Genomic DNA, 17,764 nt, shown 5'->3' on the forward strand with positions numbered 1-17,764 from the left:
TTAGGGGGGGGGGGGGTGCATGGGAGGTGACCCAGAGCCCTGTCCCAGACGGCCTGTCGCCTCACTCCTGCTCCCCACCGCCCCCCCTCCCCATCCTGCTCTTGGAAGAGGCTGGTGCGTTTGCCTTTAAACCCCACCCCCCCTTAGCGGGTCAGGATGGCCGAGTGGTCTAAGGCGCCAGACTCAAGCTTCCGCTTCCCTCATAAACCCCACCCCCGCCCCCCAAGGCCACAGGGGTTGCCCGAAGGCGGGGCCACGTGCATCCCCTTACTGCTCAGTCAGGGCCAGGCCGTGTCCAGATGCTCAGGATGTTCAGTACATTCTTGCTGGGTGACCCGACGGCCCGCGTCTGCCTGTTGTTCTGGGTGAATGAGTGACCGCCCTCACTCGTAAACCGCCATATTTACGCTGTTTGGGGCCAAAAAGAGAAAAAAAATGCCAACAATCCAGTAGTTTGATCCGGAGAGGCCAGTAGAGGGCGTCGGAGGAGCAGGCTACCCCTCCCAGGACCCAGCGGAACAGCCTCACCGGCTTGCAGCTTCTGGAACCCTGTTCCGTGTGCTGCCCGCCTCCGCCCAGAGCGCCTCTCCATTGTGTCCGTGGGCCGGGACGTGGCCCAGGCTCCTGGGAGCGGGGCCACACTACTCACTGAGCTGCGGCCACACCCGGGCCACGGCGGGGGCCACTCGCTCGCGTGCGGGCACGTTTCCCAGGAACCAGATTCCGTCCCGTGTCTTCGGCCCTCGGGCCTGGCTCGCTGTGAGGGAGTCGTCGGCGAGGCCCCGCGTTTGGAAGAAGCGCCTGAGGTCAGAAGGGCGGGTGTCCGTGGCAGCGTGCGCCTCAGTCTGTCACACGGGCGCCTTCTGCGACCGCGTCCATCCAGGCGGTGGGATTCTGCCTTCTGCTCTGCCTTCATCCCAAGCCGCGTCTCCTCAAAGCTGCTCTCACCGAAAGGCGGGATGTTTCTTTCCCTCTGGGGACCCGACTTCTCTTTCTGGTTTCCCTGGTCAGACCGGAGGGGGAAGGGAGCGCAGGGGCGAGGGGTGTGGGGACCTCACCGGTAGGGTTTAGCGGGAAGCTCTTCCACGGCCAGAAGGTGTTGGCACTTGGGAAATGTCTACCTCAGCCCCTTCCAGGATGCAGCAGCCGAGGGTCCTGGGGCTCAGGTCTGGGCACTTACCTGCAGTGCCTGCCCCCTGTCATCCCCACGTGGGACATCAGTCAGCAATGACTTGCCATGGTTTTCTAGAACCTGAGCCTCCCAGCTCCATCCCTGGGGTCTGCTCTCCTACAGCAGACCCCGGAAACTGGCCCCAAACTGGGGTCACCTAAAAGGTTATTGTTTATGTGGCCGGATGGGGTTTTGAGAGAAGAGGCTGACACCCAGCAGGGTGAAGCCCAGGGCCCAGGGCCCCCAGAAGGGCCGGTGCCTGCGGCCTGGCTGTCCCACTGCCTGGGTTGGAATCTGGTTTCTCCACTGACTACCTCGGCGCTCCTTGGCCAGTGGCTTGACTTCTCAGCACCCGTTTCCTGCCTTATAAAGTTACCCTGACGGCCACGTGCACCTAACATGGAAGGGCTTGACGGACGCCTGGCACGCCGATCGCTCGGGAAGCCATTGCCCTTTCCTTTCCCGCACCTCCCCCACTGCCAGCACGTCCTTTGCCCTGTGATTCTGCGCCCTTCCCTGCCGCGGGCGGAGAGAAGGGCTAGCCGAGCGGGAAGTGCGTCCGTGTGGACGTGGAAGACCTGGATTGAGGCTGTGTGGCTTTGGGACGGGTCCCTCCCCTCTCTGAGCTCACAGCAGCAAAATGCAGACTGGTCTGTTCGGAGGTGTGGAGGGACTTGGCACACGTACCCTTGGCTTAACCAGCCACAGAGAAGGACCGTACGCAGCGGAACAGACCAGTGCTTCCTGCGGGACACGGAAGTGGCCCTGTCCCCACACAGCCTTCCCTTCTCTGAGATTTTTTTTTTTAATTTTTTTTTAATGTTTTATTTATTTCTAGGAGAGAGAGAGAGAGACAGCGTGAGCAGGGGAGGGTCAGAGAGAGAGGGAGTCACAGACTGAAACAGGCTCCAGGCTCCGAGCTGGCTGTCAGCACAGAGCCCGACGCGGGGCTCGAACCCACGAACCGCGAGATCATGACCTAAGCGAAAGTCGGACGCTCAACCGACTAAGCCACCCAGGCGCCCCCCTTCTCTGAGATTATTTATTGCTTTGAGAAAAACTTCCAGAAGAGGGATTATGAGGTCAGAGCCAAGCTTCATGACGTCTGTTAAAGCGTGTGGCCAAGTGCTTTTCTGAAAGTACCGTACCAGCCTTGGCTGCTACCAGCAGTGGTCACTGGGGGTCCTCGGGCCCTTGCGGTGGGCTCTTCCTGTCGTGTGCTGGGCACACCAGGAGCCTCGAGGGAAATGGGATAAGTCACGTTTCGCTCCGTGTTCTTGGGAACTGGGCCGACATGGGCTCCGGGCCGGCCTTGAACGCTTACAAAGAGGAGGCCCCCTTGTGCTGCGATTGCAGGTTTGGATGCTGACAGGGGACAAGCTGGAGACAGCCACGTGCACGGCGAAGAATGCACATCTGGTGACCAGAAATCAGGACATCCACGTTTTCCGGCTGGTACAGTGTTCTCTGCGTGGGGGCCTCGCGGGGGTGGGGACGCAGTTTTGCCCTATGACCTCGTAACCTTGAGTGGGCCCTTAAAATGGGGGGGGCCTACATCACTGGTTTGGGTGGAATTACTGAGGGACTCTGGTGAGGCTACAGGGCTCCTTCCCGGGGTGGCTCAGAAGCACCTCGTTACTGCCGTGTTCTTAACCCGGTGGGGGTCGCGGTCCCTTCGAGAAGCTGACGAAAAGCAGTCGGGTTGAAGGATGCAGATGAGCCCGTGCATGTGACATTGTACACACGAGTCCAGATTCCACTGAACCCTGGGAGACCGAGTCCTTGGATAAGAAATAAATTCCGGATCGCAGATGTTGGGCCATCTGCCCTCCTGCAGAAAACCCTTCAGGAGCCTGTAGAGAGAGGTCTGTCGGGCGGGCAGTCGAGAAATTTCCTGCCCTTGTGGCAAGCACTTGACCCCAACACTGCAAGCGTGGGGAGGTGAGGAGGTGCCCTAAGGCAGAAGCCGAGACCGGCCTGAACGAGTGCGGGGGAGTGGGGGCGAGCGCCGCTCTGCGGCGGGGTGGCAGCCCTGCTCCTGAAGCCGGGGACCCCGTGCCCAGCAGCAGGGAGGGGGGCTCCGCATGTGGTGGGAGTCCCCTCGCCCCCGCCTTTGATTCCCCCCACACAGAGCCCTCGGGATGCGGCAGTCCTGGGGATATGGCACCAACGGTGTTGTGCGGACGCGGGTCTGGTCAGTCCCCGTTATACACAGACTCCACGTTTGCAGATTCACCTGCTCCCTGAAACGTACTGGTAACCCCCAAACCAGCGCTCAGGGCGCTTTCGTTCACAGTCCTCTGTGGACATGTGCAGGGCAGCGGGACATCGTCGTTGCCCCACGCGCACCCCCAGCTGAGATCAGACCAGGCTGTCCGTCTTCTCCGCTCTCATACGCACACAAGCCCAGTTCACGATCTACTTGGTGCCGCTTTGGGCTTTTTTTGGTTTTGTTGTTGTTGTTTTAGTTTTTTGTTTTATTTTATTTTGTATTTGCATTTTTGTGTTAGTGATTTCACTGTTTAAAATGCGTTGCTGAGCTCAGGAAGGCTCTGATGTGCCTCATGGAGAAAGTACATGTGTTGGATAATCTTCCTCCGGGCACGAGTCACAGCGCTGTTGCTTATGAGTTCAGTGCTCATGAATCAAAAAAATCTGTTTTAAAAGACGTCTTTAAACAGAAACACATATAAAGCAAGGTTATGTATCGATGGACAAGAATATGGTGGCCAGAGGTGCACAGGAACCTGGCCCCCTGGCCCCCACACAGGAGCCACGAAGGAATCGTGATCTGTTAAGTTGATGTTCACAGTGACTTTCTAGAGTGTGGCCATTGGAAATAACAAGCACGGACCGTATGTTCTATACATTCTCTACTCTATGCATTCTGTGTATTCAGGGGTTACAAACGATAGTCCATGTGACCACCTGCTTTTGTAAATAAAGTTTTATTTAAACACAGATAGGCCTGTTTGTTTACATATTGCCTGTGGCTGCTTTGATGCTAAGGCAGCAGAGCTGAGTTGTTTTGGCAAAGACTGTAGGGTCCACAGAGCCCACGGGGTTTGCCATCTGGTCTGTTCCAGAGAATTTGGCCGCCCTCCCAGATGCTTGGCTCCTGACGCCTGCTTCGCAGCCCCCTAGACGTGTGCCTTAGAGGCTCACGCGTCTCTCCCGCTTTCGTTTCCTCACGCGTCAAGTACACCCGTTACCATTACGCACCTTGTAGGGTTGCTGTGAGAAGTCAGTGGGGAAAATCCATGAAAAGCGCTTAGCACAGTGCCTGGCGCTCCATGAAAGTACAGCCATTTTTAGCTCTTGTTTTTATTATGCGGGGCCCTGCTGTCCTGGGGGAAATGCGAGGTGATGGCTGGCACACAGGCCTTCCCAAGTCCCCCGGACGCATAACACACAGGATTTAATTTGGCTCTGGGTCTGGCAGCAGGGGCAGGGCGGGGGTCTGTGGCTGGGGTGGCCACTGTTGTCTTCTTTTTTTAATGTTTTATTTATTTCTGAGAGAGAGAGTGTGAGCAGGGGAGGGTCAGAGAGAAAGGGAGACAGAGAATCTGAACCAGGCTCTAATCTGAGCTGTCAGCACAGAGCCTGACGCGGGGCTCGAACCCATGAACCGTGAGATCATGACCTGAGCCGAAGTCGGATGCTCAACTGACTGAGCCACCCAGGCGCCCCGGGTGGCCACTGTCTTCACCCCGGCTTCAGGAAGCCACTGCTGGCCCTTCTCCCGCGTCCGGAGGGCGGGCCGCGGCAGCCTCCACGCCTGTGTTCCCTTGCAGGTGAGCAACCGCAGCGAGGCCCACCTCGAGCTGAATGCCTTCCGCAGGAAGCACGACTGTGCCCTGGTCATCTCCGGGGACTCCCTGGAGGTGGGTGCGGGGGCCCTGCTGGCCGGGTCCTCCCGGGAGCGCGGGCCCCTTCCTGCTTCGGTGGGGGCCGTGACCTTGGCTGACCCTCCCCCCCCCCGCCTCCCCCTCCCAGATTTGCCTCAAGTTCTACGAGTACGAGTTCATGGAGCTGGCCTGCCAGTGCCCGGCTGTCGTGTGCTGCCGCTGCACCCCCACCCAGAAGGCGCAGATCGTGCGCCTGCTCCAGGAACGCACCGGGAAGCTCACCTGTGCAGTGGGTAGGCGCTGCCCCCGCCCGCCTTGGGCCCGGCCGGCACCCCGACTCATCTCTGTAAGGGGAGCGGGGTCCTGCCACGGCCTCCTCTGCTCAGGTCCCCATCTCTTCCCCCAACCGACGTTGGCTCGAGAATTGTTATTATTTTAGTATTTCCCTTTGAGCTAGAGTAGATAAACGTGTTCTGGGGCTTTCCTCCGCAGCTTGCTCTTCCTTTGCTGGCGACGCAGGAAGCAGCAGGGCAGAGGGCTGGGGGCCGCACGCCCTGGAGTGGATCTGGGTTCCCAGTCCGCGCTGGTTTTACTCACTGGGCCCCCGCCCGAGCCTCGGTCTGCCCGTTGGTAGAATGGGGTGATAAGCACTCAGACGGTGCTGATGTGGATGGAAGGGGGTAGATTTGAAAAGTGCTCGCCGCAGGGCACAGTGGGCGCGCGGCCGGTCGCTGCTGCTGGCGTCCTGCGGCTCTGCGCGCGCCCACAGGCAGGGGTGCGGTGCTTGTAGACGCTGGGGTGGCGGGGACNCCCAGCCACCGTGCGGTGGCTGGGACTCCCGCCAGCCACCTGGTACCCCCGACGCTCAGCTCCTCTGTGTGTGAGACTGGGGTGTTGGAGTGATTAAATGGAGCCGCGCAGAAGACACTTAGCGGAAGGCAGAGCGCGTGCGATTATCCAGAGCTGGAATGAAATGCGGGGTCCTGTTTCTCGCCTCTCTCCCAATTTCCCGGTTTTCTCTCTGGTCCGTGCGGCCCGCAGGTGACGGAGGCAATGACGTCAGTATGATTCAGGAATCGGACTGCGGCGTGGGGGTCGAGGGGAAGGTGAGTGCGGGGTGTGGGGGTGTGGGTGCCGCTGGCTGTGGAGGGGCCGGTGCTGGGAGGTGCTCTGCTTCGCTCAGGGGCACTTCTTCTCCCCTGGAAACTCAGCTTTGATGCTTCTGCAAACTCTTGGTTAGAATTACAAAGTCTAAGGAGCTGCGTCACCTAATGAGCTGGGAGTCGGACATGCGTGTCGCTGTATTTTACAGACGACAGTGCCAATTTTTCACATGTCAAAACTTAAATTGAAAAAAAAGTGTTTTGCTGTATGTTAGGCGCAGTGGATGCACTTCAGACTTTTCCGTGGTACTTGCAGCGTCCACAAAAGCATCAGTTACCGCGCCACATGTTCATGTGGGGGGGGGGGGTTATCGAGGGGCGTGGTGGGGTTTGTCACTAAAAGTCTTTGGCAGCTGGTGTGTTTTATAAAGTTGGCGAATTACAGCCTAGTTGCTATTTTCTGTCCTTGTCACGTGTGTTCTCACCTCCCGGAGTCTACTCTGTCCTAATTTGTGACCTCTAAATGACCGTAGGCGAGATTGGGTACCAGGCTCGTTAGAACTGTGTCAAACAAGAGTCCAGAGGCCCCGAGTGAGGGCCAGAGACACTGTGTGTTTTGTCCCGTAGCTTCATGGATTGGGCTAGTCCATCCATATGCTTTTCAGATTTTCTTTCTTCCCACCCTTTCTGGTTTTGTGGTGCTTGTCCAGCTGACAATTATTTGAAGCTACAGAATTCAGTGATCTTTGAGATCTTGCTGGAATGGGCCCTTTTATGCAGGTGTGACCCCCACTGTGGCGTCCATCATGCATCTTTTAAAATTAGAGAATCCCATTAGAGGGTTGCACTTTGATTAATGCGCAAAGTTGTATGCTCAGGAATGTTCCATTTGGTATCGTTAGTAGCCTCCGCCCTTCCCCCTCCCCTGGCCTCACCCTCATCCTCACGTTTCACTTAGAAGAACCGAGTGTTGTCAAGCGCCTATCTCTGATGATTCTTTGCTTCTGATACCCATTATGGGGTGGGCCTACCCCCCTCCCCCACGGCTTACTATTAACTAGATCCATTTGCCCTCCAAATTATAACTCTCTGTGATTTAGAATGTTTTTTATTTAAATACATTCCTCTTTTTAAATCCAACTCAGACTCGGACCACCAACCGAGTACAGCGTGAAACCAAAGAAGCTCTTTTAGACGTTTCCCAAAGATCCCCTTACAACATCTTGCTTTTTCGGTTAAAAACCAAAAAAAAAAAAGCGTTTGCCTTGACCTCTTGTGCTCCTGATGGTGCCCAATTTTATTGGATTTTAGGAAGGAAAACAGGCTTCCCTCGCTGCCGACTTCTCCGTCACCCAGTTCAAGCATCTTGGCCGGTTGCTCATGGTGCATGGTCGGAACAGCTACAAGCGGTCGGCTGCCCTCAGCCAGTTCGTGATCCACAGAAGCCTCTGCATCAGCACCATGCAGGTGGGCGAGGGGCGGGGGAGGGGCTCTGCACGGGCACGTGGGGACGAGGCTGTCCCTTGGAGCTGTCATCCCATCTGACCGGTGTAAACCCCAAACTGGACTGACCCTGGAGTGCCACAGATCCCTCCCCTGGCACACGGTGGGGGCCGCCCTTGCTGGGGGGCAGCAGATGCAGGTGTTAGCGCTGGTGCCTGTCTGGTGCTCGGCATGAAGCAGATGTGGCGTAAATGCCCAGAGCTGTTACGATCGGTTTGCCAGAGAGAAAAATGCAGAGGTCAGTGCTGGGTGAACGCTCTGGTCCTGACTTTCCCACACACAAAAATAAGGGCCAGGAGAGAAGAACCACCAAAGAATAACTTGCTTTTCTCGGGCACTTCCTGTACCCTGAGCATCAGGCTCTGTGTCTACCACGCAGGGGCTCATGCAGTCCTCACGGTAGCCTGCGCCCATTTTACGGATGGGGAGCCTGAGGCTCTGGGAGGGTGAGAGATGTAGGCTGGGTCCCTCGGGGGTTTCATCCGCATTGGCTTGGAGACCACAGAGCCTGTGGTCTCCATCACCGTGTCTCCTTGGGTGCCCTCGATGCAGAGAGGCCGGTGCTGCCTCTGTGTTCGGGGGCCCTCAGGTGGGGGCAGCGTGGCCTGTGGCCCTGGGGTGTGTCTGACATCACGGATCTGCCTCCCGCCGTCCCCAGTGGGAGTCGAGCTCCCTTATTGCGATTGTTCATCTTCTCAGGAGTAGCATCTTACGCCCATCTTGTTTCTCACAAGAAGATTGTAGAGTGTTTTCCCACCTTCGCTCTCCCCAGCTCCTTTAAACATCTGTCGTCAGGCTGCAGCGATGACGTGCGCGCTCAGAGGAAGGCCGAAGGATGGGAAAAAAACCATTTTGGGTGTTGAAACGCTATTGACGGATTCTCGTCCGTGGGCATTTAGGTGAAAACACCCCCATTAAGTGGTGAGAACACAGGGCTGATGCGTCTCGGAGCCCACCTCTCTTTCTGACCCCACCACTTTATATCTCTGAGACTTTGAGAAAGTCATATGTCCCCTCTCAGCCTCAGTCTTCCATTTGTGACATCGGGCTGATAAGATGTGTCTTGCCCCCCCGGACGAGGCCACTGTGAGAAGCAAAGGTTGAGGAGGAATCAGTGCTGAAGGCGTTCTTACCACTGTTAGCAAACACACGACAGGAAGATGTGTGCTGGGAGGGGACGTTTTAATCTGTGGGAAAGGCTCTTAATCATAACATAAAAGGCATCGTGCCTTTCCAGGTAGGTCAAGTGGTGCTGCCATATGCACGTGAGGCCGCCCCCTCCTCCTTTTGTTTTTTTTTTTTAAATTTTAAAAATCTTTATTTTTGAGAGAGAGAGACAGAGCGTGAGCAGAGCCGGGGCAGAGAGAGAGAGAGGGAGACACAGAATCTGAAGCAGGCTCCAGGCTCTGAGCTGTCAGCACAGGGCTGACGCAGGGCTCGAACTCCCAAGCCGTGACCATGACCTGAGTCGCAGTCACTCGCTTAACCGACTGAGCCACCCAGGCGCCCCTGATTTTATTATGTTTTCAATATCTATTGCGTTTGTGAGCATAGAAGCCTTCAAGTGACTTTTATCAACATGATCAAAACGGCTGTTAGGAATCATCAGACCACATCTGTACTTTATTTTTTAAGTTTATTTATTTATTGAGAGAAAGAGCACACGTGCAGTGTGCAAATCAGGGAGGTGCAGAGTGAAAGGGAGAGAGAGAATCCCAAGCAGGCTCTGCGCTGATGGAGCAGAGCCCCGATGCAGGACTCAAACCCACGAACTATGAGATCGTGACCTGAGCTGAAGTCAAGATCTTGTCGGATGCTTAGCTGCCTGACCAGGTGCCTCAGACCACATCTGTACTTTTAATTTATGTTAGCTCATGAATCAATCTGGATATTACTATGGTTTAATCACTGGGAGATTAATCAGCGTGGTCCCGGGCCTGCTCACAAAAGCTGGCCTGAATAACGCCTGTCTGTTTCTATGAACATCTATCTGGAAAAAAATTCCAGGGTGAGAAATTGTTCTTTGTGCCATGGAAAAATGCCCTTCGCCCCTGTCCACTGTGCTGAAAGTGACCGGCTAAGAGCAAGCCCCTGTTAGAACTGCACTTTGATTATGGAAACCAATTTGACAATAAACTATTTGTAAAATAAAAAAAAAAAAGAAAAGAACTGCACTTTGACGTTGGTCCCTCTGATAGATGCGGCCATAGTGTTTGATTTGCCCTAAAGTGTTCTCTCTGAGATGAGGAAGGCTTTATGGCCGGCCGGGCTCTTTTAGAGGAAGGAGGCTCTTGATGTTGACTTACAAAACTAAACACCAGATTCTTGACATTTTTACAAACGTCCTTTCTGTGCCATAGCCCGGCCTGGGTGGAATGTCATTTGCAAGGTGGCTTTAACCTTTCAGTTCTGAAATATAACCAGGAAGTGCAGCTGGGGCCGCCCAGGACCGGGGCCCCACGTGGCACCGCATTCGGAGCTCTGCCAGGTGAGCACCCCGGGCAGGTGACCGGGGGGGACGCCTCTGATGAGACACCCTCTCTCGTCACCAGCCTGGCTCCACCTTTCTCTTGTGGTTAGCCTTTGAAAAGCCTTTAGGCGTCCCTGGCCTCCTTTTGATTTTCTGCTCGTAGGAATTCGCTTTGAGGCCGCTTTCCTTCCGTTAGCCTGTAGATGTCCAGAGAAGGAAGTAACAGCATCAAGTCAGATTTTATCTCCTTAGCCTGCTTTTCACTGCCAGCAGCTAATATTTTCCAAACCAGGAAGTAGACATCTCAGTAGGGGGTTGTGAATATCGCTCTCGTCGAATTGCAGAGGTGTTGCTGGTGGCGGACTTTTCGTGAACTTTTCCAGAAATAGTAAAAGCGGTCATGTAAGAAGGGAAGGCTTCGCTGTCACCCCACCCTCCGGGGTAACTGACGTCCGTCCTTGGGGCAGGTTTATCTTCATGTCGGTTTCCATACCTCTGCTCACTTGGCTCCCGGGCACATGCCCAGACAGGCGGGGCTTCTGAGCAGCAGTGCGGGCTCTGCAGACAGAGCTGGGCTTGAGCCCCGCCAGTGCCGTGCACCTGCTCAGACTCCCCATCTGTGGAACGCAGGACTTGATTTCACGGGTGGTACTGGGGACTCACGGAGGTCACACGGAGAGGTCTCCTGGGTGCGGCCTGTGTGACTCAGTCAGTGTTCACAAGGGGGCTCGGAGTGGTCCCTGGAGCCGAATCACCCGGGAATGACTCCTGGCTCTATCACTTGGGAGCTGTGTGTTCATGGGCAAGTCACTTAACCTCTCTGTGCCTTACTCGTCCCCTCTGTAAATGTCTCATGAGGTGGTTGTAGTTGTTAAATGAGCTGATTTACTTCAGGCACTCACAGCTGTGTCAGTGCAGTTTGTGCTACGTCGAGTGTCGGGTGTTATTTTATCCTATAAGCGTTAGGGCTTTTAATGATTTTTGGAAACATCTTCCTTTCTCGTTGGCACAGGCTGTCTTTTCCTCCGTGTTTTACTTCGCATCCGTTCCGCTCTATCAAGGATTCCTCATCATTGGGTAAGGAAATCCAGGCAGTGTTACTAATCTTTTATGAAACTTCCCTACAATACCACTGATGAGAGTAGAAACATCGTGTCTAGACCGAGTGGCCAAACTCATTGGTGATTGGCAGCCAGAGCAAGATCGAAGGTTCCCAGACTCCGGGATTTCCCTGGGATCTTAGGAAGAGCGGGGGGGGGCAGGTCTGGAAGGTACCCTCCCTGCCGAGGACCCCGGGAGAATGGCCTGCTGCCAGGGCTCTAGGGCGGGGTCCATCTTGGGGGACGTTCCTCGCGGAGCCCGACTGCTGTGTGCCACTGACCTGTTAGACGGGGGTCACGTGGACATTTGCTGCCATCGGCTCCGTCCCCGTTCCTGACTTGGAACTCACAGGTGAGAATGTTCCCAGTCTCTGAGCTACCCAGGTAGGTGGAGTTCAGTTACACACGCCCGAGAGAGAGGCGCGTGCAGGGCACACCCCTGGTTGTGAGGAGACGGGGAGCACGGAGAGGCTGGCTGGTCCCGGGGAGAGTCTGGCGAAGAGGTCTGCCTGCTTCTGATCGGAAGAGTGGACTGTCCTTTGTCAGGTCCCAGAAGAATGAAAGAACATGCCAGAGCGTAGGCAGGGGCTCCCTGAAATGTGTTCCAGGTGGCCTTCTGCGGACCCCTCGTCCCTCTCAGTTCCCACCTCCTCTCCCCCTCGCTCACCCAGCTCCAGCCGCACTGGCTGCCGTGCTGTTCTTCAAACAGGACACACCATCACCTCAGGACCTTTGCATGTGCTGTTCTTGCTGCCTGGGATGTTCTTCCCTTCATTAGGGCATGGCTGCCTCTTACCGTCTATGGGTGTTTACACAGATGTCACATCCCTTGGGCTCCCTCTCTAAAAATCACACCACCCCACATCTCTCCCTCTCCCCCATTCTAGTTTTCTTCTTAGCACTTACCTGCAGCACACAGTGTAGTTTACCGACTTTGCTGGCTCGCTGACTAGCAGGCTAGCTCCCCGGGGACAGACGTTCCTGCCTGTTTCTCATCCGAATCTCCAGTGCTTAAAACCAGCCTTGGCATGTCATGGGGACTCAGTGAGCAGTTGCTGAATGAATGCATGGAAACTGGGCCGCAGAGGCTGGAGAAGACCTTTTCTGTCTTAACTTGCGGTGATTTTTCTCTACTAGGTACTCCACCATTTACACCATGTTTCCCGTATTTTCTCTGGTCCTGGACAAAGACGTCAAGTCAGAAGTTGCCATGCTGTATCCTGAGCTCTACAAGGATCTTCTCAAGGTCCACTGGCCTCCTCCATCCCTCCCTCATCCCTTCCCCTCCTCCTTCCCTCCCTCATCCCTTCCCCTCCTCCTTCCCTCCCTCATCCCTTCCCCTCCTCCTCCTTCCCTCCCTCATCCCTTCCCCTCCTCCTCCTTCCCTCCCTCATCCCTTCCCCTCCTCCTCCTTCCCTCCCTCATCCCTTCCCCTCCTCCTCCTCCCCTCCCTCGTCCCTTCCCCTCCTCCACCTTCCCTGGCTTTCTCCCTCCCTCTGTATCTCACACAGACACCCCCCTGCCATATCTGGTTTGAACACTCTGATCTGAACTGGTGACCGCTTTCTTGGGAGGAAGGAGTGGGTTTTATTTTTTTTTTCCCTTAAAAAAGTCCTATATGCACACGCCTCAGGAATATGAAACAGTACAGTAATATATAAACTGAAAACATATCCACCAACAACTTAAAAATAAAAAGGAGCCCCTGACAGTTCCTGTGTGTGTGTGTGTGTGTGTGTGTGTGTGTGTGCGCGCGCGNACTTATTTGTCCTCAAGGAGTTTTACTGAGGAGAAGATTTATTCCCACTGAATATCCTTTGTTTTTTAAATGTGTAATTTCTCAAACGTGTCCAGATATGTGTGAGACACTTCAAAAAATTGTTTTTAACATTCATTTATTTTTGAGAGACAGAGCGTGAGCAAGGGAGGGGCGAGAGAGAGAAAGGGAGACACAGAATCCAAGGCAGGCTCCAGGCTCTGAGCTGTCAGCACAGAGCCCGACGTGGGGCTTGAACCCACGAACCGTGAGACCATGAGCTGAACTGAAGTTGGCCGCTTAACCGACTGAGCCACCCGGGCGCCCCAACACTTTTATTATTATTTTTTTAAGTGAAAACAGGCAGGTTGGCTTGTTGGTGGAGGAGAAGCGTGAAGCAGCTGACACCCTGGAGAAGCCAAAGCCCGTAACCTGCTCTTTCTCGTTCTCTCGTTCAGGGACGACCATTGTCCTACAAGACCTTCTTGACGTGGGTTTTGATTAGCATCTACCAAGGTGAGGAACGTCACACCACCTGTCGTGCTTTGCTGGGGTGAGCTTTTCTGTGCCCGCAGAACATGGAGAGGCCAGAACCCTGAAATGTGGTTAAGGGGTGGGACGTGAGCCCCGAGGGAGGCCCTCCTCGGCCTGTTCTAAGGACCAGAACATTCCGCACGGTGAGAGGTCTGTGTGGCGGTGCTGTCTGCTTGAGGAGATAAAGTCAGAGAAAACTATAATGAAGACCAATCACAACCTGCTGGGGTGTGCAAGCCATTGTGACAAAAAGTGGCTGCTTTCTGGAATGTTCTGATACTTTTTTTCTGAGGTCCTTATAGTTTTTGAGAAACATGTTTACTTCAGTGGCCTCCAGGGAGGGTCTCTCAGATTCTGCAGAGACTTTGTAAGATGACTTTAAAGTGTAGGAGGAGAAAATAGCAAAGCCCCTGTTGGCGTTTGTTTCTATTTTTACATGTGTTTTATGCCTAACTGTGCAGTGGTCGTAATATCCATCTATGTCTGCCCTGGTGCAGACACACGCTTTACAAATATACACTGTATGTTGGGCAGTGGCGGGGGGGGCGGGGAGGCTTGCTAATGGCGTGTGCAACCAATAGGTGGAGATACTGTTGCATTTGTTGGCAGAAGGTTAAACTATCATTTAAAAAATCGAGGGGATAATTTTTAAGAAGTACGTCAAAGTGTAACACACACATTGGTTTTCACAGCCACTTTTTGTATGTAAAGGTTCATAACACGAACGCTGAGGCTCCATTTCACCCCTTGGCCGTGAACCCGTCACGATGGGCAGTCGCTTGAGGCGTTCTGGGGTTTAGCGTCACCTGACCCTGACCCTGCCTCTGTGTGATATTCTTGCGCTGCTCAGACTTGATCTGCATGAGCACCGTCTGTTTGCTTTCTGCGATGCTGGAAAAACACGTATCTGTTTCCTTCGCCACTTTGGTGCATGATGTTCTGCGTGTTATCTCTGGCATTTTGTGTGTGTGTGTGTGTGTGCGCGCGCACACGTGTGTGTGTTCACACGTGTGTGTGCACACGTGTGTGTGTGTGTGGTGGGTGTGGGGGCGTAAAACAACACAGGACTTAAGATTTACCATCTTTTTAAACAAAATTTACATCCAAGTTAGCATCTAGCGCAATGATGATTTCGGAGTAGATTCCAGTGACTCGTCCCCTACATATAACACCCAGCGCTCATCCCAACAAGTGTCCTCCTTGATGCCCCTCCCCCATCTAGCCCATCCCCCACCGCCTCCCCTCCAGCAACCTTGTTTGTTCTCTGTATTTGAGAGTCTCTTGGTTTGTCCCCCTCCCTGCTTATATCTTATTTTTGCTTCCCTTCCCTTATGTTCATGTTTCGTAGCTCAGATTCCACATATGAGTGAAGTCATGTGATATTTGTCTTTCTCTTGACTGTCCTGCTTAGTGTAATACCTTCTAGTTCCGTCCACGTAGTTGCAAACGGCAAGATCTCATTCTTTTTGATCGCCGAGCAATACTCCATTGTATGGCTCCACCCCATCTTCACCCATTCATCTGCCGATACCATCCTCGCTTGTTAAGGGCCCGCTTCGCCAGTGCTCCGTAGGTGCCCACTTGGGCGTTACGTGCCGCATCTCCAGCATTGCGCTGTTGTGAGAAAAGATCAAAGATCTCCAGAACTTTTTCATCTCGCACAACAGTGTCCCCCTTCCCCACCGCAGCCCCTGGGGACCAGCAGTGTCCTTTCTGTCTCCGTGAACGGGACTAATTTAGGTGCCTTCTAGAAGCGGAATAGCTACAGTATTTGTCTTTTTTGTGACGGCTTGCCTCTGTCATTTTAAAGAGCGGATTTAAGTTTAAATTTCTGTTTCTTGTTCCATCCACTCTGGATACTCTCTCCTGCCTTTCTTTGTTTTTTCCGCCTTCCATCCCTCCCCCTCCCTCCTTCCCCCTCTCTCTCCCTTCCTCTCTCTCTTTCTCCTCCTCTGCAATTTTAGACTCCTTAGGATGTAACGGCCAAAGGGAAACTGGGAAATCAGACCGAGACACCTCTATAAGACCCCCGTAAAGTGCCACTCGTCAACCTCACGTAGCAAGCGCCACCTCTCATGTCTAAATGGAAGATGAAAAAGGGGCCCAGGCCTGTGAGCAGGCGGAGCCTCGGGCGGGGAGCGGGAGGGGCGGCAGCTGCGGGCGGGCAGGGCTGCGTGGGTCACCGGCTCCCTCTGCCTTCGCAGGGAGCACCATCATGTACGGGGCCCTGCTGCTGTTCGAGTCCGAGTTCGTGCACATCGTGGCGATCTCCTTCACGTCGCTGATCCTCACGGAGCTGCTCATGGTGGCCCTGACCATCCAGACGTGGCACTGGCTCATGACCGTGGCCGAGCTGCTCAGCCTGGCCTGCTACATCGCCTCCCTGGTGTTCCTCCACGAGTTCATCGGTAAGACCCGGGCAGCTGCGGCCGGGGGGCCCCTGCCTGGCCCTCTTCCTGGGGTCTTCGTCCCGCTGGCCTTGGCACTCAGCTGCCCCCCGTTTCTTCCTGGTGTCCCCTCGGGGCAAGTGGCACTTGTGAATCGGCTTCCTGGGACAGATGCCGGCGGGATTGATGTCAGGGGAGTGTTTCCTCTTATTTTATTTTATTATTATTATTTTTAAAAGCTCTTGTTTTGTTTTGTGTTTTTTTTTTTTTTAATTTTTTTTATTTCTAGGAGAGAGAGAGAGACAGCGTGAGCAGGGGAGGGTCAGAGAGAGAGGGAGTCACAGACTGAAACAGGCTCCAGGCTCTGAGCCGGCAGTCAGCACAGAGCCCGACGCGGGGCTCGAACCCACGAACCGCGAGATCATGACCCAAGCGAAAGTCGGACGCCTAACCGACTAAGCCACCCAGGCGCCCCTGGAGCGTTTCCTTTTAAAAGCTCACTGCGCTGAGCGGCTTAGACAGGGATTCCGTTGAGTTCATTGAAGGGTTTCTTGGGGGAGCTGGGCTCCGGGCTCCAGGGTGCGACGGCGGTGCTGGACATCTGGGTTTTGTTCGTGAATAAATGATCGTCCTGCAGGGTTGGTCCTTGTCAGTAGGTCAAGAAACTCCGCCTTACCCTGGAAGTGCCCCTCATCAGGTCTCATGTTCCTCAGCAAACGGTCCGTGAGGTGTTCGCCAAGGTGAAAGGAGCATCCAGTCAGTGGGGTCTTAGAACACGTTCACACTTGTCCCCAGAGTCGCAGAATGCATTTTGTGAGCACCTCCTGTGTGCTCCGTGGCTGGGGGGTCGTGAGCTCTGCCCTCAGGAAGCTGCCACGGGGGCCGGGTGGGCACACAGACACAGGGGGGCTCCACGGCCACTTAGTGGGACCGTGGCCGGTGCCGGCACACACGCCCCAGCCCGTGCCCCACAAGTGGCACCCGCTGCATGACTGAGGAAAGCGCGGGCTGTGCTCTGCTCCCGCAAAACCCTGCGGACCGCGGGCTCCCTGTCCCGCAGCGGGAGGGGGCGCCCGTCCGTTGGTGGCAGCTCCGCAGGCCACCCGGTTCCCACTTTGCACCGCCCTCGGGCCCGACCCAGCCCCGGCCTTGGTGGCCTTCCCGGAGGCGAGGGGAAAACGTTTCTGGCGTCGGGAGCGGCTGTCTGCGCTTGGGCGGCGGGGTTTGCGAAGAAAAACCCCAGCCGTCAGATTCCAGGTCAGAAACAGCCGTAAGAATTGTGTTTGCCTGTAGTTTTGTCTCCCTGGCGTTTCAGTGACGGTCAGTGAGGACGGAGATCAGAGAGAGGAGGGCGTGGCGGGAACCAGGCCCTGGGAGACAGAGCCCAGGAAGGGGGCCGGCGCCGGAGGGCCACGTGTCGGGGACGAGAGACAGTCCCCCCCCCCCGTTCCTCCACCCAGTAGCTATGCTGGCCAGTCCTGAGCTGCACGGCCCTTCTGGAACATTCCGCCCGCTCACCGCCCTTTTGCTTGCGTTGCAGATGTGTACTTCATCGCCACTTTGTCGTTCTTGTGGAAGGTGTCCGTCATCACTCTGGTCAGCTGCCTCCCCCTGTACGTTCTCAAGTACCTGCGAAGACGGTTCTCCCCGCCCAGCTACTCGAAGCTCACGTCGTAGGCGTGCGCGGGCCGAGGGCGCCACGGCCTCCACGCCCTCCCGGTGGACCGAGCTCAAGCTGCGTTTTTATTAACCGCCCCCCGTGGACCTTGCAGTAATGGCTGACACGTGCCGTCGGGACGCGAAGCGGCTGAACGTGCAGAGCCCTGAGGCTGGACACGCGGGGGAGGCTCCTGGGACGCGCCGCCGGCTGCTCGAGCCCCCGGGGACTCCGC

At 55.3% G+C, this 17,764-nt stretch overlaps 1 protein-coding gene across 2 annotated transcripts in view; it reads left to right on the forward strand.

Annotated features, from left to right (window-relative positions):
• Positions 1-17,758, forward strand: part of ATP9A (ATPase phospholipid transporting 9A) — a 115,060-nt gene extending 97,302 nt beyond the window's left edge. For both annotated transcript variants that reach the window (XM_077778378.1, XM_077778377.1), the window contains exons 19-28: positions 2,528-2,626; positions 4,966-5,055; positions 5,168-5,312; positions 6,061-6,125; positions 7,434-7,589; positions 11,108-11,172; positions 12,333-12,441; positions 13,410-13,467; positions 15,690-15,893; positions 17,413-17,758. In XM_077778378.1, the coding sequence (XP_077634504.1) occupies positions 2,528-2,626; positions 4,966-5,055; positions 5,168-5,312; positions 6,061-6,125; positions 7,434-7,589; positions 11,108-11,172; positions 12,333-12,441; positions 13,410-13,467; positions 15,690-15,893; positions 17,413-17,549 (1,128 nt within the window). In that variant the 3' untranslated portion in view covers positions 17,550-17,758. The remainder of the gene's footprint in view (positions 1-2,527; positions 2,627-4,965; positions 5,056-5,167; positions 5,313-6,060; positions 6,126-7,433; positions 7,590-11,107; positions 11,173-12,332; positions 12,442-13,409; positions 13,468-15,689; positions 15,894-17,412) is intronic.
• Positions 17,759-17,764: the final 6 nt, after the last annotated feature.

Source organism: Crocuta crocuta, unplaced genomic scaffold (genome assembly GCF_008692635.1).
Source record: "Crocuta crocuta isolate KB4526 unplaced genomic scaffold, BGI_CrCroc_1.0 scaffold27, whole genome shotgun sequence".
Lineage (NCBI taxonomy): Eukaryota > Metazoa > Chordata > Mammalia > Carnivora > Hyaenidae > Crocuta > Crocuta crocuta.